The sequence below is a fragment of the Rhineura floridana genome, chromosome 12, assembly GCF_030035675.1.
Source record: "Rhineura floridana isolate rRhiFlo1 chromosome 12, rRhiFlo1.hap2, whole genome shotgun sequence".
Lineage (NCBI taxonomy): Eukaryota > Metazoa > Chordata > Lepidosauria > Squamata > Rhineuridae > Rhineura > Rhineura floridana.
The window spans coordinates 12,145,663-12,163,583 of record NC_084491.1 but is presented as its reverse complement, the minus strand read 5'-3'; the positions used below and the strand labels follow the sequence as shown (position 1 = coordinate 12,163,583).

Below are 17,921 nucleotides of genomic sequence, written 5' to 3'. Positions count from 1 at the left end.
TAGATCGGTTGCGATCGGCCAAGGTTTTTACCAAGCTGGATCTGAGAGGAGCGTACAACCTGGTGCGAATGAAACAGGGAGACGAGTGGAAAACCGCATTTCTTACCTCGCAGGGTCAGTTTGAATACCTAGTGATGCCGTTCGGATTGTCCGTCTCTCCCAGAGTGTTCCAGAAGTTCATGAACCAAGTGTTCCAGGACCTCCTAGACTCCTACGTTATCATTTACCTGGACGACATATTGATATTTTCAAAAGACCCACAGGATCACGAACGACATGTAAAAACAGTGCTACAGAGACTGAGGGAGAACAGCCTGTACACGAAGCTCGAGAAGTGTGGCTTTGATCTGACTGCCTTGGATTTCTTAGGATACCGAATCTCCCCAGAGGGGATAGAGATGGATTCAGGGAAAGTGAGCTGTGTGTTGGAATGGGGTCAGCCTAAAACCAAGAAAGATGTCCAACGCTTCCTGGGATTCGCTAACTATTACCGGAAGTTCATTCTGGGCTTCTCCAAGCTGACGGCCCCAGTGACGGACTGCCTACGGGAAAAGAAGGCATTCCGGTGGACGGCGGAGGCCACAAAGGCCTTCGAGGAATTAAAGAAGTGTTTCTCGGAAGAGCCGATCCTGAAGTTCACCGACCCCACGCAACCCTATATAGTGGAGTGCGACGCCTCAGACTTTGCCATCGGAGGAATTTTGTTACAACAGGGAGAAGAAGGAGAGGGTCTGCGCCCCTGCGCATACTTTTCAAGGAAGCTAACGAACCCCGAGCAAAATTACACTGTCTTGGAAAAAGAGCTCCTTGCGATTAAAGAAGCATTCGCCCACTGGAGACAGTACCTGGAGGGGGCTCAACACCAAATTGAGGTTAGATTGGACTATAAGAACCTCGAGAGCTTGCAGACAGCCAGGAAGTTGAACCAGCGACAAATACGGTGGGCACAGTTCTTCTCTAGGTTTAACTTCCGGATTACTTACTACCCCCAAGCCAAGAACCAGAGGGCTGACGCTCTCTCCCGACTGCCGGGATATTTGGAAGAGAAAGCCCCAAATGCTCAACAATACATCATCCCCCCAGAGAGAGTGTTCGCGGGTGCATGTCAAGATTCCTGGGAAAAGGAACTTAAGGAAGCTCAAGCAAAAGACCCTTACGCGCGACAATGTCTGGCTGACTTGGATCTGCCTGCCAAAAGGGAGAGCGGATTACATGAAAGCAATGGACTCTTGTGCTACCGATCAGCGAGGTATGTGCCTCCTGGAGAGATAAGGACCCGGGTGTTGAAACAGTGCCACGACTCCGTGGCAGCAGGCCACTTTGGCATTTTCAAAATCATCCAAATGGTTGCCAGGGATTTTTGGTGGCCGCAAATGAGGAGAGAAATAGAGAACTACGTCCAGACCTGCCCAGTTTGTTTGAGGACAAAGCACGCGCCTCGGAAACCGGCTGGGTTACTTGAACCCTTGCCTACGCCGCAGGCCCCCTGGAAGGGAATTTCGATGGACTTTATAACAGACCTCCCTGACTCCCAAGGGATGTCGACCATCCTGGTGGTGGTAGACACTCTAACTAAGATGGCTCATTTCCTGCCGTGCGCAGGAGTACCGGGCGCAGAAGCACGGCTAAACTGTTCGTGAGAGAGGTATACCGCTTGCACGGATTGCCCGACAGTATAGTTTGGGATCGAGGAACTCAGTTTAGCGCCAAGTTCTGGAGAGCTCTGTGGAAGCAACTAGGCACAGAGCTAAAGATGTCGTCCTCGCATCACCCCCAGACTGATGGGCAGACGGAGCGCCTCAACTCGATCCTGGAAGGCTATTTACGCTGCTATATCTCGTATCAACAAAATGACTGGAAGTCTTACTTGCACCTAGCAGAGTTCACCTACAATAATGCCTTGCACTCCAGCACACGCCAAACACCCTTCTTCACAAACTATGGGCTTCACCCCAAGGCCTTCCCCAGCTCCCGCGAAACGCTGATGGTGCCGGTGGCCAAGGATTTCGTCCAGGAATTACAGGCTATGCAACAGCTATTGCGCGCCCAGTTAGACGAGGCCAAGGTGAATTACAAACATGTAGTGGACCAGCACCGCCAGGAGGGAGCCCGATCCAAGTAGGAGACCAGGTCTGGCTATCAACTCGGTTCTTGCCCATGCCGGGTAAGTACAGAAAATTACAAGATATGAGGGTGGGTCCGTTTGAGGTGGAGGCGCAAATCAACCCCGTAGCCTACCGGTTGAAACTGCCACCCACGTTCAAGGTGCACCCAGTTTTTCATCGCTCCCTACTCACTAAAGAACACCCCCCGAGCCCCCTCAGATCAGAGGTGCAACCAGGTGCCCCTCTAGCGATAGACGGGCAGACGGAGTTCGAAGTGGAAAGTATCTTGGATTCCAGAAAGAGGAGAAATCGACTGCAGTATCTCATACACTGGGTGGGCTACGGCCCGGCGGAAAGGTCGTGGGAGAATGCGGAGGACGTCCACGCCCCTGACTTGGTCCGGGACTTTCACCAGCAGTACCCCCAAAGACCCAGACCTGAGGGGTGGAGGGAGGAAAGCTTTGGGGAGGGGGATACTGTCGAGACTTTGGAATGGGATCCTGAAGACGATGTGGGAGAGAGTGGGGAGGGGGATTTAGAATTCCAGGAGTTGCAGCTAGGGAGTGAAGAGGAGGGGGGAGAGAGAGAGATGTCTGCAGTAAGAGACCTTGGGATTCCAATGGCCGAGGACTCAGCCTTGCCAGTTCTCACGCCTCCTTTCGAGCAGCAGGGAGGGGAGATGGAAGAGTCAGAGAGAAGAGGATACGTAACCCCTCCTCAGCCCAGCAGCCCCGTAAAGAAGCCGGCGTCCAGTTTCCACTCACCCGGACCCCCCACACGGGATAGAGACGTCAGTGCCTCAGAGAGGAACCCCCCTCCCCTAGAGCTCGCAGACGGCAAAGGAGGGAGGAACAGAAAAAGGCGGAGGGAGGGGGATCTCTCCGAAGGAGTGCAAGGCTTCGCGACCACCTCCCTCCTTCATAAGGGGTGGGGAGGCGGGAAAAACTTCGCTCTGTCAACTTTCTTTCAATGCTGCAGGAATAGGCACTTAGGGGATCTAGTGAGTTAGATTAGAGGCTTGCATGAAGCGCAGGAAATTCAATGTGGAAATTTCCTTAATAAAGAAAGAATTAATCACATCCCAGAGTTCCGTTATTGCCTCTCACCCTGGGCACGAGAATTAGTGCGCCAACTGCACCCGTTCCTTGACCCGTCCAATCTGGTCACGGTGACACATGCCTTAGTCACATCCCGTTTCGATTACTGTAACACACTCTACGTGGGGCTGCCTCTGAAGACTGCTCGGAAACTTCATCTGGTACAGTGTGCTGCAGCCAGAATGTTAACTGGGGCTGATTACAGGGACCATACAGCTCCCGTTAAAAAAGCTCCACTGGCTGCCAGTTTGTTTCCGGACACAATTCAAAGTGCTGGTGCTGACCTATAAAGCCCTACACGGCTTGGGTCCAGGCTATTTGTCAGACCACATCGCCCTCTATGTGCCTGCCCGGGCCCTGAGATCCTCAGGAGAGGCCCTTCTTTCAATACCTTCATCCGCACAGGTACAACTAGTGAGGATACGAGATAGGGCCTTCTCGGTGGCTGCCCCTAGGCTTTGGAATTCCCTACCTAAGGAGATAAGAACGGCCTCTTCCCTGCAGTCCTTTCGTCAACAGGTAAAAACTTTCTTATTTCAGCAAGCCTTTGATTCCGAAGGCAGCTAAGGATAGGCCCAAAAGGAGGTTATATTGTTCTTGCTTGTTTATTTTTTAATTATTCTGATTTTATGAATATAGTGTTTAATTATCAGAAACAGTTTAATGCTATTTTAAATTAGAGTTCATTTTTTAATTATATCTGTCTATATTTATTTATTTATGTATTATATGCTTTTAACTTTGGTATGTTTTAACTGTATCTGTTTTTTATCTGGAAGCCGCCGTGAGTTCCAATTTGGAAAAACGGTAGGGTATAAATAAAGTTAATAATAATAATAGTAAAAATATAATGCAAAAACAAATGTATGTGTTTTTGCCTTTATGCATAGTAAACATTCTGGAGATACACAGGGCTGGCAAGTCTCAATCAGCAGAGAGAGCGGAAGGCTGCAGGCAAGAATGAAATCCTGGCCTGGAGCCAAGGGTTCCTAGCCAAAGGATGCTGAATGCACTCTGGGCGACTGGCATCCCTTCCTTCTCCATTGCCTGCTGCCCCTTTTGCTCGGTGCCTTGCCTGGCAGCACCTCCTGCCAGTTGCTGCCAGCCCGCCTGAGCTCTCCTCCCCTTTTCGCCACTCTGGCTGGCTTCTCTCTGATCCACCCCTGGGCTTCCAGGGTGCTCTAGCCCACCACTTCGCTCTATGAGCGGCTGGAGTGAAGGGGCGGCAAAAACGATCTCCCGCTCTCCCGAGGAGGGGGCCAAGGGCTCCAGGGGCTTCGCAGGGGATGGGGCACCCTCCGAGAGTCCTCGCCACCCCCATCTCCTCCTCCACCGCCACCTCCTCCCCAACAGCCAGGCTTGCACTGCAACCGCCTGCTTCCTTCCTTTGCTCTCTCTTTCTCTGCTCCGGCTGCTCCACGTTAGGCAGCCGTTCCTCCTCCCTTGCCAAGCTGCTGATCAGCTGGGCTGACAGCTGAGCCATCAGAGCACCCCACAGCTGATTCGGCAGCCCCCTTCCCTCGCTGCTTGCCGCCCAGCTCTCCCTCAGGCTGGCGATCATAGCTTCAAGCAGCCTGTGGGAGAGAGGCTTCTGCGAGGAAAGGGGTTGCCTGAGAGCCTCCCTGGGGTCTCCCCCCACGTGGGGGTGGCCTGGCATCACTGCCCGCTCTCTCCCCAGCTGGCCCTCACCACCAGCGACCCCTTCCTCCGCTCTCCTTAGATGGTTGCGGGTGGCCATCTAGCAAACCACTTATATGCCAATGATTCCTGTGGGTTTTTTGGTTGTATTTGTGATATTTCGCAAAAACAACTGTATGCTTTTCTGCCTTTATGCATACTAATGTTTCTGGAGATACATACGGCTGGCAATTCTACTTATTTCTCCAGAACAGCTCCTCCCCATTCTCTCTCTCTCTCTCTGCCTGCCTCTCGCTCTCCGTGTAGGTGGTGGCGGCAGCATAAGGGAAGAGCCACCGAGAGAGGCTTCCCAGCAGCTTCCCAACCACTTTGGGCAAAACTTGATGCTCTGTTGCCTTCACCCCCCCTCCCTTTCCTTCCCGTAGCCCTTTGCAAAGCGCCAGGCTCTCACTTATCTCCACTGTGTGTGCCTGTGCGTGTCTGTCTGTCTCCGAGAGAGGAGGAAATAGCAAAGCGAGCTCCCTGCACCAACCAGCCACACCTGAGTGAGACCAGCCAGGAAAAGGGGGCCTTTACAAACAACCACAATTGCAGATCTCACCCTGAGTGGCCACCCAGTTTGCAGTCTCGCTAAAAATTAACGGCTGTTGTGCTTCTGTGCAAATGTGGTTTTTTGCATCTGCGCAGTAGAAGTTGCTGAGGCCTCCCCAACACCACACCATTGCTCTGATTGGTTCCATTTTCCTGGGCTTTCCCCAGACATTCGCGCACATGCGCAAAAGTGGAAATACGTGATTGGCTGGGGATGAGGGGAAATGCCCAATGACCGCCCATGGAACGCCTCCTGCTTTAAAGTTCGTGGTATTGCATCCGAGCCCCTAAAGTTGCAGCGGATGATTCCCGATTCAAAAAAGCAAATCGCATTTTTCGCAGTAATGCCAAAGCGGATTTAACCGCACGAAAATGCGCAAAAGCGCGCAATGTCATATGGACAACCGAAAAATAATGAATACACAAAGCTATCATGTCACACATTATAGTCGTCTGGATGAGCCCTGAGACTCACACTCGGCAGGCATGTTCTGCTTAGTTGCTAATACTGAACTTTGCCCTCTAGTGGCTGCGAAGGGACAAGGGGAAGACAAATTTTCCTGCTGCTGCCCCCTTGAATGTCTCTTTAAGTGCAGGGGGTCCACATCCGTAGTGCTCTGGGGGGGAGGCAAAGAACATTTTGGTGCATCTCCCCTTGCCTATTTGTTAGTCAAATCCCCAATCATTGCCTCCCCAAGGGGCTGGAGGACCGTGGGGGGAAAAAGATCAGACCACAGTACTTGTAGGGTCTGCTGCTGTGGCAGAACTTGGAGCAGCTGCTGCTGCAGCAGGCCGACTGGCAAATGTTGCTGCTCTGAGACAGGGGGTGGGGGCAGTACTCTGCTACCCATCCATTCCCGTTACATACCGCTGCTCCTCCGTTTGATTCTGCCGGCTCTGCGGAAAGCTCCAGGGCCTTCTTCATCCGAAGAGAGCAACTCAAGGTGTACAGTGCCATTAGGGGACACAAAAGGCGGGTCTGGATATTGTGTTCGCCATGCCTCTGGCAGGGCGGCAATGCATGAGGAAGCAGGTGGCAAAGACTGTGTAGAAACGGGTGGTGCTGGTCTGCTGCCTGCTAAATCAACAGGGGCTGCAGCTCCCCTCTGCAGTGTTATTGCGGGCATTGGCAAAAATGATGGGTGCCCTGGCTCCGCTATCCAAAATGGCGGGCGTCATCATCCCACTATCCAAAATAGCACCCATTGCCGCTGTCAGCCTTATAATGGCGGGCGCTATCTCTCTGTTTGCTGCTGTCACCGCCGCTTCCCTTAACCTCACAGGCTCCGTGGATTCCCTACCTGGGAATGCTTCCAATGCAGGTCAGGTTCTAAAGCGAGAGCCTAAAGAAGTTCCCTCATCAGAATCATTAGTAAGCACTGACGGCTTTCTCTGTAAAATGGCGGGAAGATGCGGGGACTGGGAACTGAACACGGCTATGGCCAAGTGCTGCCCAGATTTTTTTGCCTGTCTTTTCTTTGAATGTTGTCCTTTAGTGCTGAGTTTCTCCATTGTGATGAAGAGTGAAAGACATAGTAGGTCAGGCAGGAGTTAATAAATACAGGCAGATCTGACAGATTGACAGACATAAAAAATAAAAACAGATCTGACAGGCGTTAAGAAATAAAGACAGATCTGACAGGTGGGAAAGGTCTACAAATAAGTCAGGCTGTTTTTGGGGGGGGGTTAGGAAGGAAATGGAAAAGACAGCGAAGAGAAGGGAAAGGGAAACAGCTAAAGACTTGAAAAGGAAAAGTTCTTTTTTTTTAAACACCCAGAAAAACAAGCAGAGGATAGAGAACAGGAACAATGAATAAAGTATAGGAACACACGAAAAAAGGAATCAATCTCAGTGAGGAGAAGAATAGAGGAACCAAACAGGATGTTCTCCAAGCTGAGAGAAAACTAAAACTGAGCCTCAGCAAGGGGGGAGGAGCACAAATGTCTGCTGAAGCGTTTCCTGTCTCTGAGCTGTAGTGTCCGATACTCACTTGGAGACCTCTGTCATCTATGAGAGAATGCAGGCGATATGGCCTGATGGCAAAGGCCTAATGGGCCAGAGGTTTCCCAGCACTACACTATATTTTTGCTTTAGAATTCAGTGCTACTTGGAAGCTTGCATACTCCTATACCAACTGAGTTTGAGCCAGTAAGAAATATCGCAAACATCTATTTTGTGTTTCATTTGTGAGGCCTGAGGGATATAGCAGGATTAAGAAGGCAAAACAATTCATCTTAACACTGTAAAAAGGATGCAGTATCAGGTTCTGGTCTTGAAGCACCTACATACCTGAACAGCCAAAGGCCTTTATTCAGGTGGGTTCCCCTGAACTAAAAGAAAGAGAACAAGGTACTCACCCTGCTGCCTCTGAGGTCTTGTTGGCTGAGTTTTATTCTGGGATGGTTCCTGGCTTCTTGGTTGCTGGGTGACTCCTGGGTACCTTACATGCCTTGCTTTTATTTTTAAAAAGTAAATCAAAATACCATACCTGAAACCCCTCAAAGGGCTTTTGATCTAGTTGAATGTTCTCCAGCTAACAGCATGAGAGCATCATTCACAAATAATGTGGCAACACCATCTTCCTTAGAAGCTGGGTTTGCCAGATGTCATATGGGAAGACTGCAGGAAGCCTTGCCCAGAACTGTGGGATATTCCTAAGCTGGAAGGACAATATGGTGCACTATCCAGCTGATGGGGGCAGGGAACAGGGAGAAGGAAGGCTGCACAGATCTTCCAAGGGAATATCTCATGGATTTCATGGATTTCCCTCTGACTTTTATAGACAGAGAGTTGGTGCAAAACAACCATTTTACCATACAACTCCACCTGACACACAGTAAACTTCTCGTCATCATTTGGAAGGATGATACACATGAACCAAATGGCTACATGCACTCTGTGTTAAGTTACTACTTGGAAAATGTCTGTGTGGCTCTTCCCAGAATGTGGAAAGAAGATATGTATACATGTGGTTAAACTCATCCTTTTTCATACATGACTTACGAGCATGCTCATATACGTGATTGACTTCTATTGTACAGATAAGCACAGTTCTGAAAAGGGATGCTTCCCAAGACCAGCACCTTTGTAGGAAATAACCTATGCACTGGCATAATGATGCATAAACAAACCTGTCAAAACCAACCACCCCAAAGGGCTTTTCCTCCAGCAGTGAAGAATATTGCAGAAGAACAAAAGCTGCAGAGATCCTCAAAGGTTTATTCAGGTATTTAGTAATGTGATTTAACTGCTAATGTTATAACATTGGCTAGACTTTGATTCCACCAAAGAGCTCTGCTTAAAATGCATACATCAGAAGATGTGAAGATGCTTTATACCAAGTCAGGTCCTTCGAGTCCCAATTGTTTACTCTGGCAGCAGCTCCCCAAAGCCTCAGACAGAGATCTTTCACAGCCCTGCTATTCGAGATCTTTTTTTTTTATTAAAGTTTCCAGGAACTGAGCCTGGGACCTTCTGCAAGCAAAGCATGTGCTCTACCATGAAGCTATAGTCCATCTACATAAACAGGGACCTTAAATTTCTTAACAAGCCTTTGAGAATTTCTGTGTTTTTTGTCTCCCTGCAGTTTACTTTCTGTGACATCACTGCAGCTTTTGCCAGTTATGCCATGGGGCTACCTGCTTTTGAAAGGGTTTAGAGAAAGGTCACCCAGAAATCAATGATTCTTTTGTTGCATTGATGTGAAGGTAACAACACGACATGGAACACAAGACAACATAAGCAGGTAATGGTTTCCCAACATCCTCTGCCTTCCCTGAGGCCCCTTGCAAGCACTACAGTTGCCTGGCTACATTTTCCTCTAGCATCTATCTCACCCCATCTTACATGCTGCACACATTGCATTGATAGTTCCTACAAGAAGGCAAACAATCTTCAGGATGGAAACAATGCCTAACCCGTCCTGGGGCAAAAAGGAGGGGTTTCACCCACCACCTATCCTACATCAGGGTTTGTCACAGCAAGTGGAGAGATAGAGAAGTTGCCACTGAGCAGAGCAAAAGCCATGTTGCCTTTGGAAGTGGTCAGAAGAGAGGCGCACAACTCTACTGCTAAGTGTGTAGTAGCTGAGTTAGAGTGGAGTTGATAAAGGAATACATCGCTAGGTCAAGCAGAACAGAGTGTGCAGGGCACACAGACACCACAGGACAGGCAGGAGAAGCAGTGCACTTGCAAAGTTCATACCCCTGGTGAGAGTTAAAAATTAAAAAGAACAATGCTAGAGGATGCAGTGCCTTAAGAAGGGAAATTGGCCCAAAGTGAAAATGGCAAGCTCTGTGGGCATTCAAGAAATGAGAAAGACTGCAGCTGGTTCTGAATCTGTGCTGGTATGAAGGGCAGCATTTAGGTCAGGCTTTTCCATTGTGGAATACATGCCCCCTGGGGTTTGGGAGAGAATAAGAAGGCACCAGATTGCACATATAAGAACGTGGCAGTAAAAGACACCTGAGTTGTTCCTGGGTTTGTGAGCTGTTCACTGAAGGGGAAGCAAAGTGAGTTTACAAGTCGACATGATGCTAGGATTCCACAAGGAACCTGAGGGAGAGCTTGGCCATAAACCATGGCAAAGCTGTGATTTAGATAGGCTTGGCCATGATTGTCATTGCAGCTGAGGACCAGTTCTTATTTTACTTGCCTCTACTTGCATCTTTATGATGTAGGTAAAAACAGGTAGAAAAATGCCAGCACTTATGTTAGAACAATCATCCATATGGAACTGACAGAGCTTCTTGTTGGGCTGCACTCCTTCACACACTTCACAGGAAGAAAGTCACATTGGACTTAATAACACTGGAGTAAAGGTGTTTAGGATACGGATGTTAAACTCATACCTGACTTTTCTTACTTTACGAAGACTGGCATCACAGATCTTTTTATTCTCATGGCCCTAGAATCATGTTTTAAGTCATGAATACAGAACATCTGAACCAGCCCTGAAGCTCTGGTGGAATCCATGACAGAGTTAAGTGTAGTTGCCCCTATGAAATCAATGAGATTTATGTATGTTCAGCTGTGCAATATTATAGCTATGGTTTGCATCTCCCATTAACTATCAACCGGCAACTGAGATGGTTAACAAGGATGACTCAGATAAATAACCATATAGGTACCTAAATTATGTCATCTGAACAGGTTCTTTTGCATCAGTAATTAAGTGCACATCAAATAGCAAGTGGTCAAGTTTAGCAGGAACACTACAATTTAATAAGAAGCTCTAAGCTCCAGGTAAGAAAGCATATTTTAAATAAGGGAGGATAGAAGAACTATCAGAAGTCCCAGACTGGCACCAAGGCAACTATCACCAATGAATCTATTCCTCATCAACAATTCTTCTCCTAGGCAATGAAATGTAGTGCTTAAATCGCTATGCCAGAATTTGGCAAGTAGAAACCAGCACAAATGGATAAAGAATGTCTGTACTTGACTAATATAATGTTTGAGAAGCAGAGCATGCTAAATGTCCTTGCTAGTTGCAGACTGTATAAAGGTGAGCACAAGAACAGACATGGCAGCAAATTCAGCAGTGGTACAAGTAGCATAAAGCCCCATTCCCAGGAAGGGGCTATGGGCAAATTAGGGTTGTTTGAACCATATTCCATTTTGGAAGTTACATCTGTCTTGTGTGAATTTGTCTTAAAACACTAGAATAAAAGAGCAGTATCTGAACTAAAAGGACTTTTAAAAGGGCTGCACTTGGCTGCATCAGCCCTGTGAGTTATGACATGTTGTCTCAATCTCTTCTCTTAGTCCCACACAACTCTGCTCTTTTCCTGCTTTGCATGGGTCTTTCACAGAGAATAGAAAGCAAATGGCGCTATTTAATATACTTTAGCACCGTCTCTGTAGCAAGCCTATTTAAAAAAAAAACTGATGTCAAAGGCCATCCATATGATTAAGGATAAAGCTAGTTGTGGTCAGGCCAAGACAAGAAACTCATTTTCACACATATTAGAGAACCTCTGAATTAGCTTCTTAAAAGTCAAACTACACGTAATGTTAAATGTATCTAAGTTTTTAAAACATTCAACTACATCAGTGTGTGTTGGGGTAGTGATATACTAATGGGATCAGAGAAGGCATGGAAGGGCAATTTAACTGTCCACCCCACCCCACCCGTTATGGCCCCCAGAAAAATCCTTCCTTTGAAGCTTCTATTTCCACTGGGAGGAAATCTCTCATTTGCATCAATCTGGAGTTCCCTCCAAAGCAAATTCTGCTAAACTTCCATTCATTTCAATGGAAACTCCCTTTGAATTGAATGGCAACAGAACTGCATGAAACTCCCTTTGAATTGAATGGCACCAGAAGCTTAACATAAGATGACACAGGGAAGGATCATGTGGGTACCCGGAATACACTGGGAGTAGGGAAGATCACATTAGCTTCATCCCCCCATCATTCCCATCGCCCTCCATGAGGTTTTTTGGGGGGGTAGGCTTTGGGGCGGTGGTGCCTCAATCATGGAATGCCCTCTCCTACGAGACCCTTTCAGCACCAGGTGGAGACTTTTTTTTATTCTCTCAGACCTTTTAGAACTATATTTTTGCCCTTGGAACAGATTATTACTGCTGCTCAGTTTTAAATGCTGTAGGGCTGCTTGTGCTGGTTTTTAGGCTGGAAACTGAAGTGATTGATTTTTAATGTTTTTAATATTTTAAAAATATTGTACATTGTAACTCTGTGTCAACTGCCCCAGAGGATTTTGGTAATTGGGCAAATGCTCTAAAATGAATAAATGGGTTCCTGCATGATGTAGAACCTTGGACAGTCAGGATTGCTCCCATACCATGCAGGGAGTCTACAGAAGGCTCCCTGCTGCAGACAGTTGCCCTCCACCTCATGCAGAGTGAGATAAGGCAAAGTCAACACACTAATCCCCACATACATGTTCTATTTCCTTGTGGGTGAAATGCCTGGAGAGGGCTTACACCAATGTTCTTCAGCTTTGGGTCCCCAAACGTTGGACTACAACTCCCAAGATCCCTTGACTCGATCCCTTGATCCCTTGGCTGAGCTGGTTCGGGACGATATAATCCAAGAACACCTGGGGACCTCAGGTTGAAGAACATTTAGGCTACATGTACAAGTAGGTGTCTTAATTGCCCTTCAACGGAGAAACATTAAGAGATTCTGCTTTCTCTGGATCCTAAGGGAGCTTCTGACAATATGATTCCTACACGAGACCTGTAAAGAGGAGCACAAATTATAGCTACTATGGGCTACAGATACAGAAGACAAGGCTCCATAATCAAACACACCTACATAATACCCGTGATAAGGGAATAGCACCTGATATGAAGCTAACAGGGCTTACCTGGCCATTGGTCCCTAAGGCAACCAGGAGATCTTTTTATTATTGGCAGTAGAGCAATAGCAATATTCTGGTTGCCAATTTACTGGTTATTTTAACTCCCTCCTAATTCATTCCTTTGGAAGTATACACACAAAGAAGAGACACACCACCACTTGGCCATGTCTACACAGTGCCTGAAATGTGAGAGAAAAAGAAAGCATGATGGTTAGGCGAGACATCTTTATGTCTGCCTGGAAAGAAGTGGAATGGCATCCCAACTCACTGTGTATACAGAATACTTTGCAGATTGAAAACACAAATTTTCTGACTAACAGTAAGCTCAGTAAGCATTTGGGCCATATCCTCAGCTGATGTAAAGCGGAGCATTAAGTTTGCTAAGACAGAGGCAGATTCACACCTGTTTCAAGAGCTGGGATGAACATTCTTCCTGATGAATTCCTTCCCAGTGCAATGACAATGGCCTTCTTCCAGGGGGCATGCCAACAGAACTAAACCCACAGCAATCTTCAAAAAATACTTTGAAGTATTTTTCTCCTCCTATGAGAGGGATTAGGGACTGCACCCTCTAAGCACAGGTAAGTGTATAAAAGGGGTTAGTTGCTGCAGTGACGGGAAGCAAGCGATAAATATTCATGCCTTTGGTGGGCCAAGTGGCTCTACCTGAGAAAAAATGAGCTTTGAAGCCCTTCTTGGAGACAGTGTTATCGGACTTGAACTCAATGCGCATGTTGTTGTACTGGGAGGTGATCACATCAGGCTTTTCTGCCCCACAAAACTTGCCGTGTAGCTTGGCCTCAGCAGTGAGGCCACTGCGCACTTCTACGAAGTCATACTTGCATACCTGTGGGGAAGGCAGACACAGATAATTCACTAGTTATGGGAGATGAGTAAGAAGATGGACAAAAGTGGCCAGAAGGAAGAGTCTGCTCTGCATTGGAAGCAGATCTAGCCAGCTCAGCACCCTATTTTGCACAGTTGTCAGCCAAATTCTTCTGGGAAGCCCACAAACAGGACATGATGGCAATAGGCCTTCCATGCTATCCCCTCCATAGCAACTGGTATTCAGTGGTCTCTGCACAGGAAGGTTCTATATAGACATTATGGTTAATAGCCACTAAAAGATCTTTCCTCCTCCATATATTCTTCTAATCTGGCCTGGGCTCCTACTGGGAGAAAGGGCGGAATATAAATCTAATAAACAAAGAAATAATCCTCTTTTAAACCCATCAAACACAGCAGCCACCTCCACCCCTTCTGGCAATAAATTCCACTAATTATTTATGTGCCGTCTGAAAATCTCTTGTCTGTACTGCTTTTAGTGCCAATCAATTTCACTGGGTTCTACCATTATGGGAGAAGGAGAAACATTTCTCTCTATCCACTTTGTTCATGCCACATATTTTTCCTTCCACCCTCCCCACTCCAGCCCTGCCACTCATTCCTTGCCAGTTCCTTCTCTGTAATAATAACTCAGATAGCAACAACCTTGATACATGTACTAAGAAGAATACATGCACTAACCGCAGCATAAAGCAGGGCATTTGGGGTGGCTGCCCCAATGATACAGAATTATTTTCCTTAGAGAGTGTGAGAATACTCCTCACTCCCTGGCCCTCAGAAAGCAGTAGAAAGTCTACTTCTTATTCCCAGTCAATGCACAGTAGCTGGATATGCTCCAGAGGGAGGATGCTGACATGTGAGTGAAGGAAGTTCTGTTTAAAGCCAAGTACTCACATCATTGCCCTCTGTCTCAAAGAAGTCAAACTGCAAGGATATACGATACTGAGTGGGTGCCACCAACTGCCAGATACAGTTTTTGTTGGGCGGGTATTCCTTTGGCCATCCGGGGCTTGTGATGGAGCCATTAAGTTTGGTGAGGAATCCACCACAGGCAGCTGTAGGACAGAAAACCCAACCAATCAACCAACATACGACTTTCACATCCCAAGCTATCATGGCCTGGGCATTGCTGTGGAACTCTCTTGTGTTGCAAAGTGAGTGTGACCAACTTTCTGGCCAAAATGGTTTGGGGCCTGTATATATTAAGGCCTGCCTTCTTCCCTATGTACCCCCTGCAATTGCTCCATTCAGCATCTGAGGCCCTGTTCTGAATGCCCCTGCAAAATAAGATTTAGCAACCATCTGCTAGGAGCACAGCCCATTTGCTAGCGGTACCAACTCTATGAAATTCACTCGCTACAAAGGTATGCCAAGTCCCAGCACTCTGCTCCTTTAGGCACAACTTAACGAAGATGTGGTTTTTTTGGTCAATGTGGTTTGGTCAATGTGCCTTACTTTTTACACAATATAATAATTAGTACTATTTCAGTACTATTAGTACTATTTCAGCTGGTACTATTTGATGCTACAGAGGGATTGGATTTTTATTGTATGGTTAACTTAGAGGCAGGGGCTGTAGCTCAGTGGTAGAGCATCTGCCTCGCGTGCAGCAGGTTCCAAGTTCAATCCCCGGCATCTCCGGGTAGGGCTGGGAGAGGCCCCTGTCTGAGACCCTAAAAGAAAGCCAGTCAGTGTAGACCAACTGAGCTAGATGGACCAATGGCCTGACTCAGTAGAAGGCAGCTTCCCATGTTCCTGTGTAAGTGGGATTCGAATCCTCACCAGGGATTAGGGAACTGCAGCTCCTGCAGATTACTTACACCAAAGTAAGTGGTGGGTAGTGCCTAGTCCTTGCATAGGCTGATGGCCAAGTTGTGGTAGCCTGCAAGTACTTTGGGGAAGGCCCGTAGCTCAGTGGCAGAGCACCTGCCTTGCATGCAGAAGGTCCCAGGTTCAGTCCCCAGCACCTCCAGGTGCGGCTGGGAGAACTCCTGCCTGAAACCTGTGGGAGCCTCTGCCAGTGAGTGTAGACAATACTGACCTAGATAGACAAGTAGGCCTGACTCAGTATAACGCAGCCTCCTGTGTTCCTAACTCCTCTGGTTTTATACTTGAAATGGTTCATCTTATATTTGTTGTTTTAGTGATTTTATGTTGTGAGCCACTTTGGGTTTATTTTGTTACAGAGAAGTGGGATATAATTTCTTGAATAAAATAAATTCTGCCCTGCCATCATAGCCTGAGCAAGCAAAAGGAGCGCCCTCCATGTCTGAGCAGTCCTGCTCCCCACGTACTTACCTTCACACCTGCGCTTGTCTGAGGCCAACTCATAGCCAGGGTCACAGGCACACTTGTAGCTGCCCAGCGTGTTCACGCAGCGCTGCTCACACCCGCCATTGTTTGGCCTTGAGCACTCGTCCACTTCTAGGGTGACAAAAACAGAGAAGTCTCAATGTGTTGTATGCAAATACTCCTGCTTTGCCCTCCAGCTAATTCTGCTCCTCTGCGACACACTTCAGGAGGGGTATCAACTTTGCTTCTGTTCCTTTTGAATTATTTTTATTTATTTATTTATTTATTTTATTAAATTTATATACCGCCCCATAGCCGAAGCTCTCTGGGCGGTTCACAACAGTCATACATCAAATACAATAAACCACATATTTAGACAATTTAAAACAACTTTAAAATGTTTAAATTCTTAAAAAAGTTAAAAAACAATTTTTAACACATACTAAAATGCCTGGGAGAAGAAGAAAGTTTTAACCTGGCACCGAAAAGATAATAATGTTGGCGCCAGGCGTACCTCATCAGGAAGATTGTTCCATAATTCCCTCACAGAGGGAATGCCCTCACAGAGGTAGCTCTCTAGACTTGAGAGAAAGAAAAAATAAATTATCGGTCTTGCAAGGAAGAAAGGGAAGAGGATGAGAAGTCTTGGGAGTCTCTTTTGGCTGAAGATTAAAAAAATGCTTTACATAAATGCATAAATAAAATTGTGTGTGAAGGCAGGAAAGAAGCTGGTTCCGAAAAGAAGAGGATATACATGTATTCCGAAAAGGATATAAAGAAAAGCAAAAATATAAGTTGTTTTCCCTTGTGAAGCCTGCCTCCTGGTGGCCAGAACAGGAAGACAACTACCTCTCCAGCAAGCTTCAAGGTCAGCCTTCCCCAACCTGGTGCCCTCCAGATGTGGGGCTAATGTGATTTGTACTCTAAAACAGAGATTCCCAAACTGTGGTCCATGCACCACCAGTGGTCTGCGAGTTTCATTCAGATGGTCTGCGATGTGTCTGTGAAGCACGGTAGGAGCAGTGTATTCAAGATTCATACTGATTTTAATTGTATTTTTATTGCTTCTTTTATTTCTTGTATTTCTTATATTGTTGTATTTATATTATATTCTATGGAATGCAAATTGTAATACAATAAAATACAATATAAGAAATGAAAGAAGCAATACAAATGCAATTAAAAATCATACAGCATCTAGCACAGCGCATTACAATTGCTACAACAGGTGGAAAAATCATTAAGAGGTTCCTGAAGACCCTTAGCAATTTTCAAGCGGTCCCTGGAAAAAAAAGTTTGGGAACCGCTGCTCTAAACCATCTGGAAGGCACCAGGCTGAGGTCAGTCATGTAAGATGAAGGCTGCAGCATTTGAAGGGGTATGAATCATAAGTGCTTTCTTTCAAACCAAGATATAATTATCTCAGATCACAGGGTTGGGCGAACCAATCCACTGGATCCAAAGCAAGTACATAGAAGATGGCACCACTTATTTATTCTGCTCACTTATTTCCAGCTAGATAAGCGCAGATGTTCAGCCCACTTGTAATATGTCATCTGCTCCTGTCCCATAGAAACCGGTTGCTTCCTAGGCCCCGTGCAAGGATGTATTATGGAAAAGGACCAGAGGGAAACTAAGTACCTTTGAAGAAATTGACAGCAAAGCCAGCCTTGTTGATGGACCCATCTGACACAAACTTCATCCACAACTTGTTGGAGGTGCTCTTAATGTCATCGGGCTTATCGTAACCACAGTACCTTCCAATCAGGTTTCCTGACTCTGTGTTACCGTCCCGGATCTCCAGGTAGTCATAAGCACAGCTGTCATGGCGCTCGATCTATGGGGACGAGAGAAAATGTAGGATTAGGGAACAATTCATGAAATGCCAGCCAGGAAACACAGTGTATTTACTCTTATAGGCAGTCTCAGGCATGTACTAAGTTGCTTTGGCTTTAAATTACCATAGTGGCAGCAGGGAGTGGGTGGGTGGAAACCACAGGCACTCAAGAAAGAATCAGAGCTTG

General features: G+C 46.8%; 1 protein-coding gene across 4 annotated transcripts in view; it reads right to left on the bottom strand.

Annotated features, from left to right (window-relative positions):
* BMP1 (bone morphogenetic protein 1) overlaps positions 1-17,921 on the bottom strand; it is a 207,694-nt gene that overhangs the window by 25,915 nt on the left and 163,858 nt on the right. For all 4 annotated transcript variants that reach the window (XM_061593536.1, XM_061593538.1, XM_061593534.1 and 1 more), the window contains 4 exons: positions 17,539-17,734; positions 15,904-16,029; positions 14,500-14,660; positions 13,426-13,606 (listed from right to left, as the gene is read on the bottom strand). In XM_061593536.1, coding sequence (XP_061449520.1) covers positions 13,426-13,606; positions 14,500-14,660; positions 15,904-16,029; positions 17,539-17,734 — 664 coding nt within the window. The remainder of the gene's footprint in view (positions 1-13,425; positions 13,607-14,499; positions 14,661-15,903; positions 16,030-17,538; positions 17,735-17,921) is intronic.